The 19,816-nt window shown below is 36.1% G+C and overlaps 1 protein-coding gene across 9 annotated transcripts in view; it reads right to left on the minus strand.

Annotated features, from left to right (window-relative positions):
• The window catches only part of Aff2 (AF4/FMR2 family member 2), a 471,554-nt gene that overhangs the window by 95,468 nt on the left and 356,270 nt on the right, over positions 1 to 19,816 (minus strand). For all 9 annotated transcript variants that reach the window (XM_048336773.1, XM_048336769.1, XM_048336764.1 and 6 more), the window contains one exon: positions 9,384 to 9,480. In XM_048336773.1, the coding sequence (XP_048192730.1) occupies positions 9,384 to 9,480 (97 nt within the window). The remainder of the gene's footprint in view (positions 1 to 9,383; positions 9,481 to 19,816) is intronic.

Genomic DNA, 19,816 nt, shown 5'->3' on the forward strand with positions numbered 1-19,816 from the left:
TTGTATTTGGGTCCTTTCTTTGGCTTAGTAGACAGAAGTCATTTTCTCACCATCTGCGTGTGAGTTTGAATTTTGGCAAGTGTTACAATAAGAAGAAAGCTGGGAAATGAGGTAACAGGTGAAAATGAGAAATCAAGAAATATGTATCTGGATGGTTGAAATCACCTGTCATTTATATGTATGACAGCCAGTCCATGTAGGGGATGCTGCCCCCACTCTCCACACAGATTCTGCCAGGTTGCATGGAGAAAGGGAGAAGATGATGCTTCCTACCATCAGCTCACTTGCAGTGTGGTGCTCAATGGACACAAGACACATACTCATAACTGCCTCTTGTTACCATGTTTTCTCCCTCAAAGTTAAGAGGTTTAGAATAAGATACAGTAGTGGTTTATGGACATACTACTGTGGAAATGATGTATATTTATTTTTCCAATCTCCTGAGATTCAAAAAATTGTCTAGAAGACTTGGATTATCATAAAATAATGGGAGCATATTCAAGTACTTTCCCTTTAAAGTATACTGAACATGATGCACATGGTTCTGGCAGAAGATGGGAGGAGAAAAATTAAAGTGGCATTGCTTAACCTAGCTTTGATCCAGGGGCTGGCTTTTTGAAAATGGCCTCTCCTCCATATTTTGGAACAATCTATTAGACCGAGTTATTTTTCTCTGATCAGGAAGAACATTATTATGTTTGAAACTAGTTTCTTGGAAATGTCTGTCTTTTATACAGCTATCATAGGAAAATACGTTCGAATTCATTGTTTTCTAGGTTGCTTGGCTATTGGTTAAAACTGTCTATGCAGAGAAGTTTCCTTTTCTTTGGAAATTAATCCACAATCATTGTGACATCACCACAGCTACAGTCAGTTCTACTAATATCATCTTCCTGCATGCTTATAACCAGGAATTTCCAAGCCAAATAGTAACACGGAGCTTCAGCTAGATGAGACACAGTTCACAATTTATCTTCCTCACTTCTACTATAATTTTAAATTATTACATTAAGGGACTTTGAAAAAAACAGTTAATTTTGGTGTGTAAATGATAAATGCCTTTAAGGCATAAAATAAATAGTCTACAAATTATACAAGGAGAAAAATCCCCGACCCCTTCGGAAGAAGTGACACAAGAATATAATCCTGTTTCAGATACATGTGGCTCAATTCGACACCTTCCTCATTCCTTTCCTCTCTTCTTATCATTCTTTTTTTCTTCTTTCCTTCCTTTGTTCTTCCCTTCTTCCATTACTTCCTCCATCTCTCTGCATTTTCTACCTCCCCTTCTTCATTCCTTCTCTCCTTCCCTTCCCCTCCTTACCTCTCTCTGTCTTTCCTCCCTCCTTTTTGCTCTCAAAGGAAGCACAGAAGGATCATCCATATTTTCCGTTAATCCCTCCTTTTGGAGCTCCTCCTCCCAGATTTACTTTTTACTAATATTTACCCTTGAGGATGAAGAGGCCATGAGAATCCTATTCTGGGTAAACCCTTTCCATGATAGGACATCTTGAGAAACTGCATGCCAGGGAGAAAGTTCTTCTCTGATTTTAAGGAGTGTTTATGAGCTGATTCCATGCTTATTAACAGCACTGTACTGCTCAAGATATCCTGCTAAGCAGCAAATTTATTTCTACAGGAGGGATGATAAGGCTAAGGACAGACTCATAGTTGCTCACTCATTAAATCTACCTTGCTAGAAATTAGAACTTTTTCTTTTACATAGACAATCCTTGTGCTGAACTGAAGCTAAAGTGGCTCATTGATCATACAGTATTATAAGAACTCCATAATGCAAAACTATCATCAAAAACAAGAAGGAAAGGAGGAAAGTAAGTGGCAATCTACTGAGTTTTATCATCAGAATATACATGAAATTTGAACAGGAGAAAATGATTTGCCAGTCATTTTCTCTGTAACAATCAAAGTTTACAATCCTTTGGCAAGGTAGTTCTGAGTGATTATATGTCATTAATTGCACAGACTTGTATACTACCCATATAGAAAATTTAAAGAATTTTTCTTTGTGGCTTCTCAGAAACAAGCACTGAATTTTTATATCTAGACTTACAGCCTTATTCTCCTCCTGAGATTTACAAAACACAAACTTGGTGCAATTTGGTTCCTTTATGGTAAACTTGTCAAAGTGAGAAATTCGATGGCCTAGAAATACTGTACAATTGTACTCACATTACAAAGCTATGTATAGAGACACTGAATTCTCCCCATAATTAGTAATAACTCTAAACCTAAAATGTGATTTTGTTAGTATCGTTTTATATAGTTTTTACATTGCCTTGAAGAAAAGGAAAAAAATCAATCATACAGAGAATTTCAGATAACTAAATATTAGGTAATATCAAATTAAGACAGAATCATAATTAATTGCATTTGCTTTGTTTTGTCTTGAGCTTTCACATGGCTGTGTTGTGAACCTACTTATAACCGAATCTAGTCTGATGTATTGGTAAATTTCATTGATTACCTAAGTTCAGAAAAGATACTCATCTATTAACAAATAAACTCATCATTAGGGTACTCAGAAAATCTAAAATCAATACCCACAGAATTGGTAAAATCAATTAAAGGGGCATATACTGAGAACATGAGCCCAAATATAAAAATGAAACATTTAATAATTATAGTATTTAAATAGTTTTCACTGGAAGACTATAACAAGAGAGATGTATGCTGGGGTTTCAGTTGAGTGTAAGCACACACAAATAGGATGGCAGATTAGGAGGAGAAAATACTACTCAACATTTGGTAATGCCTGGATGCCTGCTTGCATTCCTGACTTTACAATCTTTATGAAAACACCATTCTCAATTGTATTTTTAAAACTCCTTGTGCTTAGAACACATAGAAATAGGCCTGTACTATAACTAGTGAGGACAGGAAAAGAAGTTTGAAAGAGAAAATTCGAAGTTTGCTCCAGGTAGAGGAAACTGTGTCTTGTACTAATAGTCACTTAATAAACATTTACTAGATAATCGAATCAGAAATGACAAGACAGTCTGAACAACCTGAACACTCCACTCTAGGAATGAAAAATGCCCTGGAGGACTCATGTTCCAAACAAATAGAACTTAAGGTCTCTGAGAGAAGACTTGAGCCTCAAGCCCATGTATCCTTGGATCCAGCCTGTCACTGCACATGAAGCTGTATACACGATGCAAATATGAGGCAGTCTGTGGTGTTTGTTATTCCATGAGTTGATTTACAATCCTGCAAGCTGGCATAAACTATCCTTTCTAACTCTTCCTATAGCTAGTGCCTAGCTTGGTCCTCATTACTTCTTGCCACTTCTCTACAGTTCCTACTTTTATTCTTTTGTGGTGATCTATTGTAAGGTGAATCTCTCTGAGGCTCCAGTTTGATCAAATCCCTCTTTTTTTTTTTAGGATCTGGGTTGGGGTGTAGCTCAGAGCAAGACCCTGAATTTGAATCTCAAAAAAAAAATCTTTTCTAGCTTCTTATTACTAATTAAACGCATTCCAAACTCACTCACCTTACCATTCAAGAGCCTGCCATGGGCATAGATGATTGAATAGCCACTATATAGCAGGTCTTACTTACTCCCGCATGAATACTTCACTAACATGGCAGCCAGTTTCTAGCCCTTGGCTCAAAATGATATAACAACAGGATTTAGAAGATAATGTTTTCCATCATGGCTTGCACCCTTCATGTTGGCTGTTGTGTTATACAGAAACGCCTTTAACAAAATCCCTTCGTCAACTGGCAATTTCTTTTAAAGCCAAACTTTGGGCTTATTATAACAGTGAAAATTTACTGTCATTAGTACACTAACTTATTCCACCATCAAAGTCATCTGTCAACACTAATCATCCTCTAAATGGAGTGAAAGGTGAAGAAAGGAGATATGGTCTAAACCTGTCTATTTCCCCCATTACAGAGGCCAATAAAAATAGCATTTGGTCACTGTATCCTTGAGGTTTGGATTTGAAAATGCACTTTTCTTTCCTCCAACCAAACTCTCGCTTGTGATGATGGGAGAATACTTCTTATTGTCTCTACAAAAATGAGGAGTTATCATAGCGCACCTGATGTTGATGTGTCTTTACCACTAGTATACTGTCCAGCCTTTGTTCCTATGAAGTACTTTATACTCTGGGTAAAGAGGCTATATCAATTATTCTCCATATGCCAAATACTAAATGACTATTTTGTATCTGTTTATCTATTGGTACAATTAGAAAGCTGAAGGAAAGGTTTTTGTGGTCATTTAAATGTCTGATCTGCTATGCTTTAATACAAATAAAAATATTTCACATGTCCATGTACAATTCAGGGCTAAACAATCTTGATGCTACTTCAATTAGCAAAAATAAAATAAGCTTAAATTTGGGCAAATGTTCTAAAGTCTTTTATGACAAATGTACCATGTGAAATATGAGTTGCAGGGTTCTATATACTCTGGAAATTTTTCTTGTGCCAATGTTAAAGCCTGAACTCAGGACTTTGAGTTCTTGCTTGATATTTTTGCCCAAGGCTGGTGCTTTACCACTTGAGTCATACCTCCATTTCTGTTTTTTTTTTTTTACTGTTTACTTATAGTTAAAAGTGACACATACTTTTGTTTCTGAATTGTCTTTGAACCCTGGTCCTCAAATCTAAGAATTCTAAGTAGCTAGGATTATAAATGTGAGCCATCAGAGCCCAACAAGTTCTGGTATTATTTGCTTATCCACTTGTACTCTTAATGGCAAGCATAGATTGACAGTTAATCTCAAATTTGCACAGTTCTTCTGTTTACTTACAAAGCTTACTCTCTTTGTTCTTGATATATAAATAGAAAAGAAAATGTGGCTATTGAAGAATAAGGCAAACTCTGCTTTCAATTCAGAACAAGATCTTTGCTGTTTAAAGCCTACCAGGCAGCTTTTCAAGCAGACGGTAGATATTTAGCGGAGGGAGAGCAAGGTGTGCTTGACACCTAAACCAAAACGTCAGGAAATTTTTCAATGCAAGTATATAAATTCCAAAAGTCATACATTTTTAATTTAGAAAAATGTTTTAATACACAGCCTTTTACTGGAGATGTGCATATTTCTTTAAGTATATTCTAGAACTCTAATTAAACTCAAAAGATTAGAAATTCCAATAAATTTAGGCATACATGGTACATTTTTCCAGACCTTGCTTACTAATGATTAAAATGAAACCTCCAGGTTTAAATCATGCATTACCACCCAAAGTGGGAAACTGAATGCATCCATAGTAAAAAAAAAAAAAAGGAGGATTGGATCAAGCTGAGGGTAGAGAGAGGAGCATTTGTAGTTACTTCTCCCAGGTCAAGGTCTGTGCAAAGGGCAACAAGGTAATGCATCATCTTTTAGGCACTTGAGTTCAAATGGGAATGTAAAGATCCCTTACTCCCCCCAGGTGACTGCTACCACTACTACTATCATCTTAAAAGAGGCTGTGTTCACATTGTGAATGAAAATACTGTGGTCATCCCTGTCATCTGTGAGAGTTATCTATTCAGACATAATGGATCACACCCATTCTTGTTTCTCTTTAAACACCTTCACTGCTATCTGATAAGGTCCTAGAGAGAAAAGGGCAAAAGAGTCCATGGCTTTACAATGCTCATAGATAGGTGATTCAAAAAGTGTTGTGGACATTAGCCAGTATGTAATAAACATAGCACATAAAGCATTTAGGTTTCTATTTATCTCTCTATGCTATGCCCAAGTCATTCTATTATATAGAAATTACAAGTCAAAATATTTGGTACTAAAAGTAGAAGACGTAATTACATAAAAAAAAAAATTCAGCATGTGGGCTTCTGAGTAGTCACAAACTTGCCGCAAGCATATTGAAAAATCACATTGCATAAGCCTGAAGCAGTTTCTTATTAATACGGACTCTATGCTAATACAGCCAAATGGAAAACACAATCTTGGGAATATGAAGGCCAGTGTTATTCTATTAACCTTTTATGTTATCCTATTTACTTTTTGTTTTTAGTGAATAAATTAAAATATCCTCTCATCCTCTAATTACTGAGTAGCTTGATTGTGACAATGTATGGATTTTGTTCAGTTACATTCTGTAATCTTAACAGCTGAAATGCTATCATTTTGTGGGGGATTTCAATGAAAGCAATGGCAGATAAACTGTTTACATTAAAAGACTCTATCAAAGATATTTTGTACCCGCTCTCATCCTAATCCATCTGGTGTTTCTCTAGCTCTGACAGGCTGACCTCTCTTGCTGTGTGTGCCGAATTGATGTCATTACTGAAGAGGCCTTCCCTAGCCTTTCTGCTGATAACAAAGTAAATGGAAATGTGGCGAAACCTTGGGGAAGTAACAACTTGTTTGGCATGATGAGGGAGAACTGTAGCTACAAAATAGGAAGCTTTACAGCAGGAGAGGGTATCTGTAGTCACAACTAATATATTCACTACAGAATGTCAACTGTAAAAGAGTCAGCTCCTAAGGAACAAAATAATGTATCTTTTTCATGAGAAAACTTTTTACACTAAAGGTAAGCTATCAATTTAGCTTGTCTAATGAATTGAAAGTTCAATGTGTTTCATAGGTGTAAGAAGTACATTTCAAACCTTCCAGAACACTCAAGTGTTTATCTGTTATGTAACTCACATCATTTGCTGTCCTAACAACAATGACAACAGCAACAACAGCAGCAGCAGCAACAGCAATAACAACAAGCCAACCAAAATTAAAGCCCCACAATTGTTTCAAATATAATATCAAAATCAAGAATCTGGATGAAACTGGGTTTTGAGCAGTAGTTAAAGATCTGCAGGCAATAAAAACGAAATAGAACAATCAAAAGAAGGGGAAGAACTAGACAGCAATGGTTTTTTTTTTTTTAATGGAACATGCTCGAGGTATACGGCTCAGCAACTAGTATCGAGTTGGTACTCTCCAGTAGTAAGGTTTGAACTAATTGCACATTTCAAAGAGTATCAAGGTAATCATTAGGCTGTTAAATAAATGTGGGTAATTTAAGCTACAGCTACATATCATAATATACTCAGAAAAACACATGAGAATGTGTTTAAACTTGGAATTGCTTGACTTTGGTTTTAAAGCATTGAATGATCACACCAAGCTTTATCTAGAATCCTTTGGGTAAGCTTGGTTACTAATTGGGCATTTCCAGTCATACAAAAGATTTTCTTAATTTCTACATGGGCTAAATTAAATTATCTATGGTTTCAGTCTAATTTATATTAATATCAAGGCATTATTCATATTCACATGCCATAATGGCAGTTTTGGGCAATTTCTATGTTTTTTGTGACCTTTCTCTTTCTAACCTCTTCTGCTTTTAATGTCAATCTGAAATGACTAGGGCATAAGAGCACCATGCTCTTATCTAAGTGAGCATTTGCACCTATGCATTACAAACCATCTTGCACTAGTAGATGATAGACTATATGTTTGGAGCTGTGTAAATCTAACATCATGATCTCATCCAATGAAACAGTTAAGCAAACATGTACTTGCTCACATGAATATTTTCTGGGAGGGAGTTTTAGAGTTTGGAAACTCCATAAATGAGAAGTCTTTGGAACATGTCAAATTTTGGATAGCTTAATACTCTAAAGACAACAGTTTTAATAAACCTGCCAATGCAATTTCTTTGTTAAAAAAACATTTGAGACTGATTAGGCTACATATATTGAAAGAAAAGCACAGGGTCTATATCTTTAGATCTTTTATTGAACGGCAAGCACAGCATCAATAACTGCTTCTCAGCTGTAAATGAAAATTGATTCCAGCTTTAACTCCCCATTTTTAGGGGTTCCTTTAATCTCAAGAAACATAACAAGAAAAATTTGACCAAAAGAGAATCATAAGGTTTAATGTTATAAAATAGGTGTATTCAGAAAATATAACATACCCCACTCCCCAGAAGCTTGGGCCTCTGAATTCAGCCACTCTCTGGGCAAACATCAGTGGACTCATCACAACACAACTGTCTGACTGGGATGACTACCTTGAAAGTGACAATTCAATACTGTTGCACAGGAAAGACCAGGGTTGCATTGATATATCTATGATGCCTGCAACAATGGCAGATGAGAAGTAAAACTTCTGTCACATGGGTAAGGAACATCATGTGACTCCACCAAGTCCCAACCAGGCTATTAATACCCATTATTTTTTCAGAATAACATCATTTCATTGTTTATGTTTACACATACTTAATAGTAAACATTTCATCTGATTCCTATACTATTCGGTAATTTGTAATGTCCAACATTGACTTCAAGTAATTATTCCTTTCCTATTCAAGACTTGCACCTGAAGTAGAAACAAGGGTAGTATAGTGCCACTGAAGAGCCTTTAAACTATTCTCTAGGGTAAAACAGGAGGTCAAAAGGAGAAAGCAAAGACTTCAATCAGTGTGCATGACTTAATTGTCTATCTGTAGGAATCCTTTGAATAAATTCTTTGAGAGACCTGTAATAAAAATTCCTAGAGCAATTGGTATAGTGTCACTGTCAACTCAGCAAGTCCCTGGGGGAAAAATGCAAAATTGGGTTAGCATAGCATAGTATAGTCTGCATTCACACTGTGCTTGCCATTAATACATCATCCAAGTTGCCAAAAAAAAAACAACGCAAGTTTTTAATATTATATGTAAGCAATTCTCTATTCTTTATCTGAAGGTCTAAGCACAACTAGAAGGATCCTACATTTGAGAATGCCTGTCACAGGTAAAATACACAGGCATCACTGATTCTGCTTGCTGCCTTTCAAAGTCAGGAAGCTTAGTCTCATTGAAAACACATTCTTGCCATCATATTTGATAAGAAACACTGGAAATACTTATAATGAAAGACAAAAGAAGACAAAGGCAATAGAAAGTTTTGCCAAATGCTTTCTGACTGAAGCTTCATGTAAGCTGCAAGATGTAGCTTATTCATTTTCAGCTGCATTGTAAAGTTATACATCTGGGAAAAGTGAATGGAACAGTCATATTTATATCTACATTAATGAATATGAGCTCTAAGCCTTACACTGGAGTCAGCAAATGACATTTCCCCCAATGACAGTAAGTAGTACAAGAGGGAGAGAGAGGAAGACAATCTCACTTGCTTATTGATGACCAGTTTTTGTACACAGCCAGGAGAGGAGAATGGAAGGGGTTGACAGCAGTTTTAAAGACCTCTGCTTCTCCTTAGTCTAATGAAACTGGGATCTGATTTGGCCTGTTCCAGAATACCCATCTTTGCCTCTTCCCTTTTCTTATACAGAAGCAAAGCAGAGAGGAGACTTGTCAAAATCATTCCCATCCCGTTTGCACAGATTTCCTCTCCCCCCCCCCCACCCCGCCGCCTTCAAGCCTGAATCCAGCCTCTAAGCTCCTCCTACCTGGTACAGCTCAGTGGCTGTGCACTGAGTGGTCAAGGTCTTCACAGGCTCAAGGTCATCTTCATCACTGCTCAGCTTCAGGTCATCCTCAAGCATCCTGAAGAGAAATCAGAGTGGCATTCACATTAAAAAGCATCTTTTCTAAATCATGCTCAGAAACATCTTGCAACAAGCACAAAATATTGCAGCTACAATCTGACAGCTGCAATTCTGTCAAAGGTGCAGAGGAACCAAGATTCTTTCAGCTAATTAGATATTTGAGCTCTTATATTTATGTCATGCTCTGCACATATCTTCCCTCTCTATGTTCCCTTAAATCAAGAAAAGAATGACTATTTCAGCAACTGAAGAGATGACTGGAGTCTATATATTCTGGCTACTAAAAGTGCAGTAAATGTGCTAATCAATGACAATGTGGTTGGGATGTGACATTGGATCTCCTCAGGACAAGTGCTTTGAGTCTCTCAGGCAAGAATAGGAACATGTCTTGGGTTCTAGAGGCTGTTGGTGAAGCCTGCTATAGATCTTGGGATGACAGAGCTGAAAAGTCTACTGAACGTCCATTGTCTCTCCACGCCCTCTGCTGCTGGGCAGTTCAGTGGTCACCAAAGAGCAAAGTGAGAAATAGGTCCACATTAAGCTCTTGATAAATGACTCATCTCTTCCTGTAAAATTTGATTCAAGAGATGTCAACCTGTGATATGGGTAAGAAATCTTTCTTTCCTAAGGTAAGGTACCTGAAAAATATGAGTGATCTGGATTTTTGTGATGAATTAGCACTTTTAAAGTTGGTTATTGGCAAAGAAAGCCTTTTGCTTTGACAGAGGTATTAACTTCAGTTGCCATTCATTCCAAGTCTGAGCTAGAGCTGAAAGAGTACTTATTATGATAGAATTCCACACATGCAGTTTTCAAAGATCAATTGATGTTTATATCTTAATTTGTTAAATACAGCAGGTCTCAGCCTCGTTGGACCAATTCCCAATTCTCAACATACCCTGTTTTTTAATTTTCTTTTCCTAGGCTGGTCCTTACACTGAGTTCTTGGGCTAGAATTCCGTTCACCTACTCGGATATCCCATTTTTCTCTTGTACAGCTCAGTACGGTTCCAATTCCTCCACAGAGCTTGCTGGAAAGAGTTCCTATCAAAGAAAGAGTATCTTTTTCCTTTGTTCACTAGCTCTGATGATACAGTATTTTTTTCTCCTCTAGCAGTCCCTCATTCCCATGCGGGTGATAGGCACAACTTATTCACCAATGGCTTCTTCACAGCATCTTTCCAGAAAGGAAGGGAAAGTCCACGAAGCTCATTTTATAGACAATAAAGGAAAAATTCAGAGATGAACTGTTTAGTTCAAGGTCACACTGCTTTTTAGTACAATAGCTAGTCCTAAATTCTCATTGCTATATTTCCATTTGTGTGCTTTATCCAGAAGAGGAAAATCAGAAGGAAAAAGTGGAGCTTTTAATTTGATTTATATTGAAAGCATTATTTTTCGAGGTTATGTTCAAATGTTAGAAAGAGATTCACGTCAGAGTGGCTATCTGATAACTATCTAAAGAAGGCACAGCTCCCCGACTTTCAGGCTCAGTCACATGACCAAGATGTGTTCACTCAAGTCTGAAAAACAAAAACTGGTATAAAGAATGATTGGTGAGAAGGACAACTTTTAGAGTTGGTTTCAGATAAACTGAATGTAGGATTTATGACTGGCCTTCAAGAGACTAATGGATGTTTTGAAGATCTTAGAGAAGGAAAAGAAATGTATCTTGTTATTTCTTTTGAAGTTTCAGGCATATGACTCTGGATAAATAATTGTTTACAGCACATTTTTGGAAATGAAGACTATCATTCTTAAAAGGTATAGAACTAGAAAGGTATTTTTATCAAAACTACCTAACTTGTAATTACAAAAACATTGGATTTTCATTTGTATGTTCTCCCAGTACATGTATGGAATGTCTACATGCTAATTTGTATATGCATGATCTGCAACCATAGCAAGGGTGTGAATTGTGAAATCAGCCCAGATGTTCCTTAGTGGACAAATGGATCAATACACACACACACACACACACACACACACACACACACACACACACACACAATGGAACTTTGCTCATCGATTAGAAAGAATACTATTATAGCACTTGTAAAGAAATGGGAAGACCTGGGAAAAAATTAAGTGAAGTAAATCAGGCTCAGAGAGACAAAGACTGCTTGTGGAATCCAAATTTAGCATATAAACATATAAATGAATACATTGACTGGTATGCAAACATATTTCCTGAAATAAGGTAGATTAAAGAGAGAACTCAGTGTAATTCCCTAGAAAGGCAAAGTCAGATTAGCAAAATAAAACACCAAGAAGTAGGTACTTGAAAGGGTTGGAGTAGTATCTAGGGTAAAGAAGCACCCAAATGAAGACAAGAAGAGGAGGAGAGTGCACTCAAAACTCCAGTGTATATCTTACAACATTAAGAAGAGAGAGCAAGGCATGGGTAGGGGCGGGATGGGTGAGAGTATTGAAAGGAGTGACATTGGTCAAAACATTATATCCACAAGCTGCTTGGTTAAATGGCAACTCCTTTGTATAAATACTTAAAGATAATTAAAAACTTGAAAAAAATAATAAAATATCCATATAATTAGTGGTCAACAGGAAGTGCAGTAGGAAGTATCATAGGAATTGCTAAGTGTTTGATCAGAAACACAAAACTTGTCCTGAAAAGGAATGAGTTATACTGCTAGCCCCATTTCCCAAATGGGGAAAGCTTTAGAGAGCCTTTCTCTAGGCTTAAAAGTTACAGACTAAAGGGGGAAGAGATGGAGAATGCAGACAAAAAACAATTATACATACTACAAAATTAAGAACAGTAAGAGAAGCGGGTTGAAGGGAGGTTGAAAGGGGTGACCACTGATCAAGGTATATTATATAATCAGTTAATTAATTACCTTTAAATAGTTGTGCAAAGGACTTAAAGGAGTTTGTAAACACAATGCACTATTAGGTCCTTTGCACAACTATTTAAAGGCAATTAATTAATTACACGATATATTCATGACCATACAGCTAGAGAATCAGGGAGACAAATAGGGAAACTATACCATCTTCAGTCAGGGCTTGAGAGTGCATAATGTTTTCTTACAGGTTACAAATTATAAAGGACAGTGTATCAAGTGAAATCAACAGTAATAAGCAAAACTCCACCAACTATGTTAACATGGAGCAACAAGCTATGATATTTTGAGCAACTCATTCAAGAGTTCTGAGCCTCATTGTTGTATCTCATCTGTTCAGTGGGATAATGCTTTGGTTGTCTTACAGGAAGGTAATGTTGAGCAAGAGAAGAACTAATGCCTGTGAAAGTGTTTTATGAAAGTACAAAATGAATGCAAGCTACTGTTAGTTTGGAAAGATATCATCTTAGTTGGACTTATAATTCATGTCATTAATACTACTATGAAATAATTGCAAAGAGAAGTCCCTGTGTACCTTTATCCTTCTCATTTTAGTTTGCCAAGCAATCTGAAGTTAAGCCATGGAGACCCAGGAAATCTAGAAGAAAGCTCAAGGTTGTATAGCTAAAAAGGAGTTCATGGTCTTTAGGTTGCTTTCCTTAGGTAGAATGAAAACATCAGCCATAGCATGGATGTGCAAACACTACCACTATTGTATGTCCCAATCACCTTTTGCTGATTTTTTTTACATGGAAATGAAATTCCTTTTAATGTATGATTCTGGAAATAGGCAGCCAATTTACATACTGACAAACATTATCTTTATCTTCCCATGCAACAAGTTTGGTGCTTTGATAATTAATAAAGGAAATTTTGATGCATATATTCGGGTCCTAGTACACACAAGTCAAGGGAATAGCTACATAGCCCAAGACTTTCTAGTTACCTTTGGAGTGTTAGTCATTCTTTAGATTCCCCTCCTTCCCTGATCTATTAAGCTTTATTATGGAATATACATATACTTGTTTGCATTTTTATGCTTTAATAATGCTCAAAGTCCAGGATTATGAATGATTCTAAATTTAGTTATTATTTCATTCATACCTAGTGCATTTAAGATTTTTTCAACAGAAAATTATAATCTCTTTTCCTGTGTTTGTATTTTGGTAGACAATTCATCACATATTAGGCACTCCAAAATGTAAAAATTGTGCTCATATAAATATGATTATGTTTGTGAATTCTTAAAAACAATTCCCCTTCAATTGTTCCATTAGATGAAAAAGAACTAAATGTTCCTCCCCAGTGATTTCAGATGACTGTTTAGGACCTAATGTTTTACAATGCCTCTCTTTCTGTCAAGACTGTATTTGTTATTTCTATAGGTTATACATTTCACTGGGAGTCTTATGGGTTTTGAAAAATATGTGTTCTGGTACTGGGGTATTGAGCCTCATACTCTTGCTTAGATTTTTAGCGCAAGTTTGGTGCTGTACCACGTGAATGAATCATAGTTCCACATCCAAAATCATAGGCTCTGGCCCAAGTATTTGGCAATGTTCTGGCTGTTAACTTTATCATTGTCACCCTGAATACCAAAGCTGATGGCAATAACAGATATGTTCTGATAGCTTTAAATGTGTTACACATTTGGCTTGGGGGTATATTAGCACAACCCAGAAATGGACTTTTGCCTTTTTATCAGAATCTTACTGTAGGTCATACTGTAGAATAGAAATTTTGGTCTTTTGATTCCATAAAGAGCCATTCTCCTCTAAAAAGCAAGCTGGGAGGAATTGAACAGAACTATTTTAGAATTACTCAAGTAATAATATATTTGTAGTATCCAATCTCTTTGTAGTATCCAATAATTTGTTGGAGTAGTAGTAAGATAATCTAAGCTAAGCTAAGATGCTATTTTTCAGAGCACCTGTCTTGTTTTCCTGAGGTTAAGGCCCTCAGACTTTTTCTTCTCAGGAGAGCTCATAGAAGCTAAAAAGTTTCTGATTCAACGATCACTTCATAAAACAGTGAGAATCTCAGTGTGGGATCAATGGCAGTGAGAGACAAGTTGAAAATCTGTCCTACCATGTATAGGGATGAACCTCCAAGATTTATCTGGTGTGTTCTTGTGGCCCAGTGCTTCCTGTTGGGCTCATAACCGACTCCTGCTCCCTATTGTACAATCTGCCATTGATATGCAGACTGGGGGAAAAGTGTCTTTTTCTGCTGATACCCTCTTAGAGGTTTCAGGAAGTAGAATCAGATAACTTTGTTGCTTTACCATAAGAACCAAACATTCACTTAGGAATCATCTGGTCTAAGGATGGTCAAATTACCGTGATCCCTTTGTTTCTCCATTGTCAAGGGTCTAGAAATGTATTTTTAAATGACTGAAAAAGCTGAGCATCAGGGGTCCATGTTTGTAATTGTAGATACCAAAGAAGGCAAGAACTGTAAAACTCCAAGAGATCCCATCTCCTATTGGCCAGCAAAAAGTATGGTTGCAGGTGTGGCTCATGTGGTAGAGTATTAAATATCAAGAAAGCCTACTGAGCACAAGCCCCTGAGTTCAAGAGCTGGTAAAAGACCTGAAAGAATATTTCATGATGTGAAAATTATGTGAAACTCAAGATTCTATTTTTCATATGTAAGTATTTATTGGGAAATAATTTATTGGATGTTAGCTAAGGCTGTATGTGTGCTACAATGGTTGAGTATCCACAAAGATGGGAGCCTGAAAAATCTACTACTTGATTTTTCACAGAAAAAAAATTGTTATGACCACTACTAGAAGTCAATAGTCTTCAAACATTTAAACTCAAAATATCCTTTCCATGCTACATAAAATCTTTGGAGAAATCTAAAATAAAAATAGATTCCAAGATGATCAAATTGTATTGCATACCTATAAGGATATGTCAAAATGAAACCCACTTACATAATTATTTGATTCTAATAAAAGTGAAAAGAAAAAATGATGAAAGTATTGCTGTTTAGGAAAGTTCATGAGATTGGAAAAACATATTATAAAACCAAATAGTAAAGTCTCATTTTGTGGAGGTAATAATTGTGGATCAATGGATATTGCATAGGAGTTAATCTGAGAAATTGAGTTTGTCATTTAAACCTCTCAAAATGTCAGTTTACTCATCTGTCCAATGGGAATAACAATATCTAAGAATGTAGTTAACAACCAATAAAAAAAATCTCAGAAATTCAGTTAACAATTAACAGTCTGAGGGCTGAGTAACTGCAAAGCAGTTGTAGTGCGAAACAGTAAACATCTTTTTTTTTTTACATATATGTAGCACATATGTGCTGGCATCTATACTGCATATAGAAGCCACAGCTAATAATTAGAACTCTGATGACTATGACTACTGCCTTGAATCAAACTGCTAGCTAATCATCCTGGAACTTCTTCAGAATAGATCACGTGGTTTCAGCACAATTAAATTCTCTGCTCTATGGTCATTATTTTGATTTTGATTTCCTACTTCTTGGTATTTTTCTCTAGGTTGTATAATTTTCCTCCAACATTAGAACTCAATTGTGTGTGTGTGTGTGTGTGTGTGTGTGTATGTGGGAACGTGTGTGTGTGTGTGTATGTAAAAATTTTAACCCATGAGCTCAGTTTAGTTGTAGAAAAAAATGCTGGGACTAGAAAGGAAAAAAAGAATCTTTGATCTAAAAAAACTCAAGATTAGATTTTGATTGCTAAGATTTTATTCTTCAGTACAATGTATGTCATCTTGAAAGAACTTCTTTGAATCATATGAAGAAATATAAAAATTCACCCAAGTGGCACATAAATTATCAGTTCATTCATTTAATGGACCTAGTATTTGTGTGCAAATTTTCTAAAAGCAAAGGATATAGAAGAAGGCAATAAAGATATTCATAAGACTACCAAGGTAGCAGTGCAGGTAACAGATGGAATTGGCTAAAATATGGAACAGTGAAGATGGAGAAGCTATGAGATCATATTGAAGAGAGATTTCAAAACTTGACTCAATTTAATTTGGACACTGAGAATCCAGATACCCAAGACTCTGTTAGCCAATCTGAAAGCATTAAATTTATACCAGGAATTCAGCTAAATGCCAAAACATTCTCTCACATTAGGCTTCCTTTCTTTCTCTTATGGGGATCATATGCCTACTCTAAGTCCTTTGATATCTGGAAGATATGTGTTTCCACTATTCAAACTTTCTCTTTGGAAACAGACCTGGCTAGTTTTATTCTCAGTTGATGTGGAAAGGAAAAATTCCTGCCAAGACCAGAAGCCTTTATCTTGGGATTGTTCTTCTCAGCCTTACTTAATTTCCTTAGAATAACTATAGTTAAGAGAGGAGAAACTTTTGTGGTTACCTCTGAAGGACCTTACCATTGCCAAGGGTACTTCATTACTCATCTCTCCACAATAGCTAAGAATTGTTAAAGTATTAAGTAAAGAACCCCTTTATGAAGTGGATTCATTAATTCCAGCTAAGAAAATCCTCAAAACAACTTATTAGCTTCCTCTTAAGAGCACTACAACTGATGCCTGCTGAAAGCCATTGTGCCTTACATTAGACTCAATACAGGCACTGCAAATCCTCAGCTGCTGATAATATTGTCAAACTATTTCAAAGCATTCAAATTATTTCTTAGATTTATCTCCACAGAATGGTTGTCAAGCAGGGGTATTTACCTTCACTGACATAGCAGACAGTATTTCCTTTACACTGATGCATTAAAAAATTCACATTTTATTTCAGATTATTTAAGCAAAATATACAAACAACAATTTAGGCCCAACTAAAGTGTTGATAGCACTTTTACTCAGTCATTTATAAAAATTCCACCTGATTTGTAGACAAGCACTCATTTCAGTATCTGTCAAGATACAGTGCTCAGAAGAATTTACACATTTTTTAATATGTCCTGGCAAATTTGATGCACATATTTAAGTTCTAATAAGGCTGAGGAAGTCATTACTATAAGTAAAATAATAGCCAATGGAGATTTTTCTGCTAGGAATGGTACACACATGAACTAAGGCAACCACAGTGCATAATGCAATACCACTTTAAGTCTATAAGCATACATCAGCATGGGATATCTGCTACTATGTCTTGACAATGGCAACTTTTCCCTTTTGTATTTTCTGTGCCAGTCCTCAGGGCCTGGACAGTGTTCCTAAACTTTTGTGCTCAAGGTTAGTGCCCTACCACTTAAGCCACAGCTCCACTTCTGGATAATGTTGATAATTAATTGGAGCTAAGAATCTCATAGACTTTCTTGCCTGTGCTGGTTTCAAACCATGATCTTCAGATCTAAGCATCCTAAGTAGCTAGGATTATACACATCAGCCCCCAGCACCTGGAGTAACTTTGTTTTCATGAAACTAATTGATTTATATCAGTAGGAGAGAGGAGGGTGAAAAAGAGAGGTGACAGGAGTGATATACAGATATATAGATATATGTATATACACAGACATATGGGGTGTGTGTGTGTGTGTGTGTGTGTGTGTGTGTGTGTGTGTGTGTGTGAAAAGAGTAAAAGAAATACCCTACAAAACTGCTAAACTGCAGAAATGGAGGAAGCAGAGAGAGGTTAAGAAAGAGCAATAGAAATGGATGAATTTGACCAAAGTACATGATATGTGTGCATGTAACTATCACAATAAAATACTTATGTAAAACTAATTTACACCAATAATCCTACTATTGGGGGAATACCCCAATTCTTAACATATGTTGAGATTGTTGGCTTACAATACTTCAGCCTAAATTAGCCCCAATACATCAAATATAGTAGAAAAAAGTGTTCTTTTGCTAAAGCAAAAACTAAAGAATGATAAGAACCGTAATTCTTTTTACAAAACTAGTGCTGCATACCAGAAAGAAAAATAGACAAATACATGTACAAACAGAATATTAATAATAATATTACAAGTCCATGGGGGAAAAATGGGTTGGACATTGTAAAATACCAGATTCCAACAGTGTCAAAGCTTAATAACAACTTTCCTAGTATTACATATACATAATCAATAAATAAAATGATCAAAACCATATACTATAAATAGATGCCAAAAGTACAAAAGATAAAATTTCATGCCAATTCCAGATCTCAATGTTTTAAAATAGAAGCAGTACAGGATACGTCCTCCCTCAACAGGAATATGTACCAGTAGGCTCTCCAGCTAAAGGTTAAGTTAGGGTAAGTATGCATGTTTAGATCAATGTTTGAGTATATACTTTGAAACAAAAATGCCACCACAGATGACTGTTTCAAATGTTTTTAAAAGTCTGCATGAATGTTGATTTATTGGGTAGACAGAAGGAACACAAACAGACTAATATCATCCAATGCCACCATTTGTTCTGATAATTACTCCAATTGAAACAGTGTTAAAGCATCACATATGGCTTCCACAAGGAATTCTTTACATGTAGGTAAAGACAGAAATAGAATGGAACATGAAAACCCTCTTTCTATTTCCAAGTTTCATTAATGATTAATCATTTGAAAACACAGCACCATTTTGATGTTCATAAATGGTGCAAAAACTGTCTAGGTTTTAGAAAAGAAGAGATACTTGGTAATCTGATTGAAAATGTGATCTGATTGTTTTAAGAAAATGAAAATTGCTTGCGAAGGGTGCTCTACAATGTCACAGCATATATTTTTCCTAAGTAACAATATGAGGCATGCATTTCCCCAGAGAAATCACCACTTATGTTTAGACACTTGGTCTCAGAGCCAATCCTGCACTGGCTCTTATACAGAGGAATTTTCTGAGCATTTTGAAGAATGAGACTGAAATAATTTAATGGCTTTCTGTGCATATTAAATGACTTGCATGATATATTTAACTTTTGCAGAAAACCTATTTACACTATAAAGTGTACCACATGGCACAATCATATTGATTTGGAATGCCAAGCTATGCTGAGTCATTCTGGGCATCTCCTTCCTAATTTTAACTGTGTACATGAATTCTCTCTGGCTCAGCAACACACCACAGGGTTTCCTTAACCCTGCCACCCTAGTGAGCACATGTAATTTTATAATCTAAGCACTGTTACTGACTCCTGAAGAAGGTTGGAACAAGTAATTTCTGATAGGGGCTTTCTCAAGATAACTGATATGTAGTTGCTGAGCATTGTGTATTCTCATTTGTTACTAGATTTGAAGGGAATGTCTTTCTAGTTCTGAGACATAGAAATGACCCTGGTCATGACTGGGCCTAAGATCAAGGTACACTGGTAAACACAATTTCTTACAGAGTGACAATATGCAAAAGAAAGGTAAGAGTTAGCAGTTAGGTGGGTTAAGGGTCTATGTTAGAACCATGCCCATACTTACTAGCTGTACAAGTCTAGGCCAATTAATTAACCTCTCTGAGCAACTGTTTTGGTTTCTAAAATGAAGGTACTTCTAACTATGTATTTTGTAAGGTTGCTGTGTTGAGCCA

Source organism: Perognathus longimembris, chromosome 28, assembly GCF_023159225.1.
Source record: "Perognathus longimembris pacificus isolate PPM17 chromosome 28, ASM2315922v1, whole genome shotgun sequence".
Taxonomy (NCBI): Eukaryota; Metazoa; Chordata; class Mammalia; order Rodentia; family Heteromyidae; genus Perognathus; species Perognathus longimembris.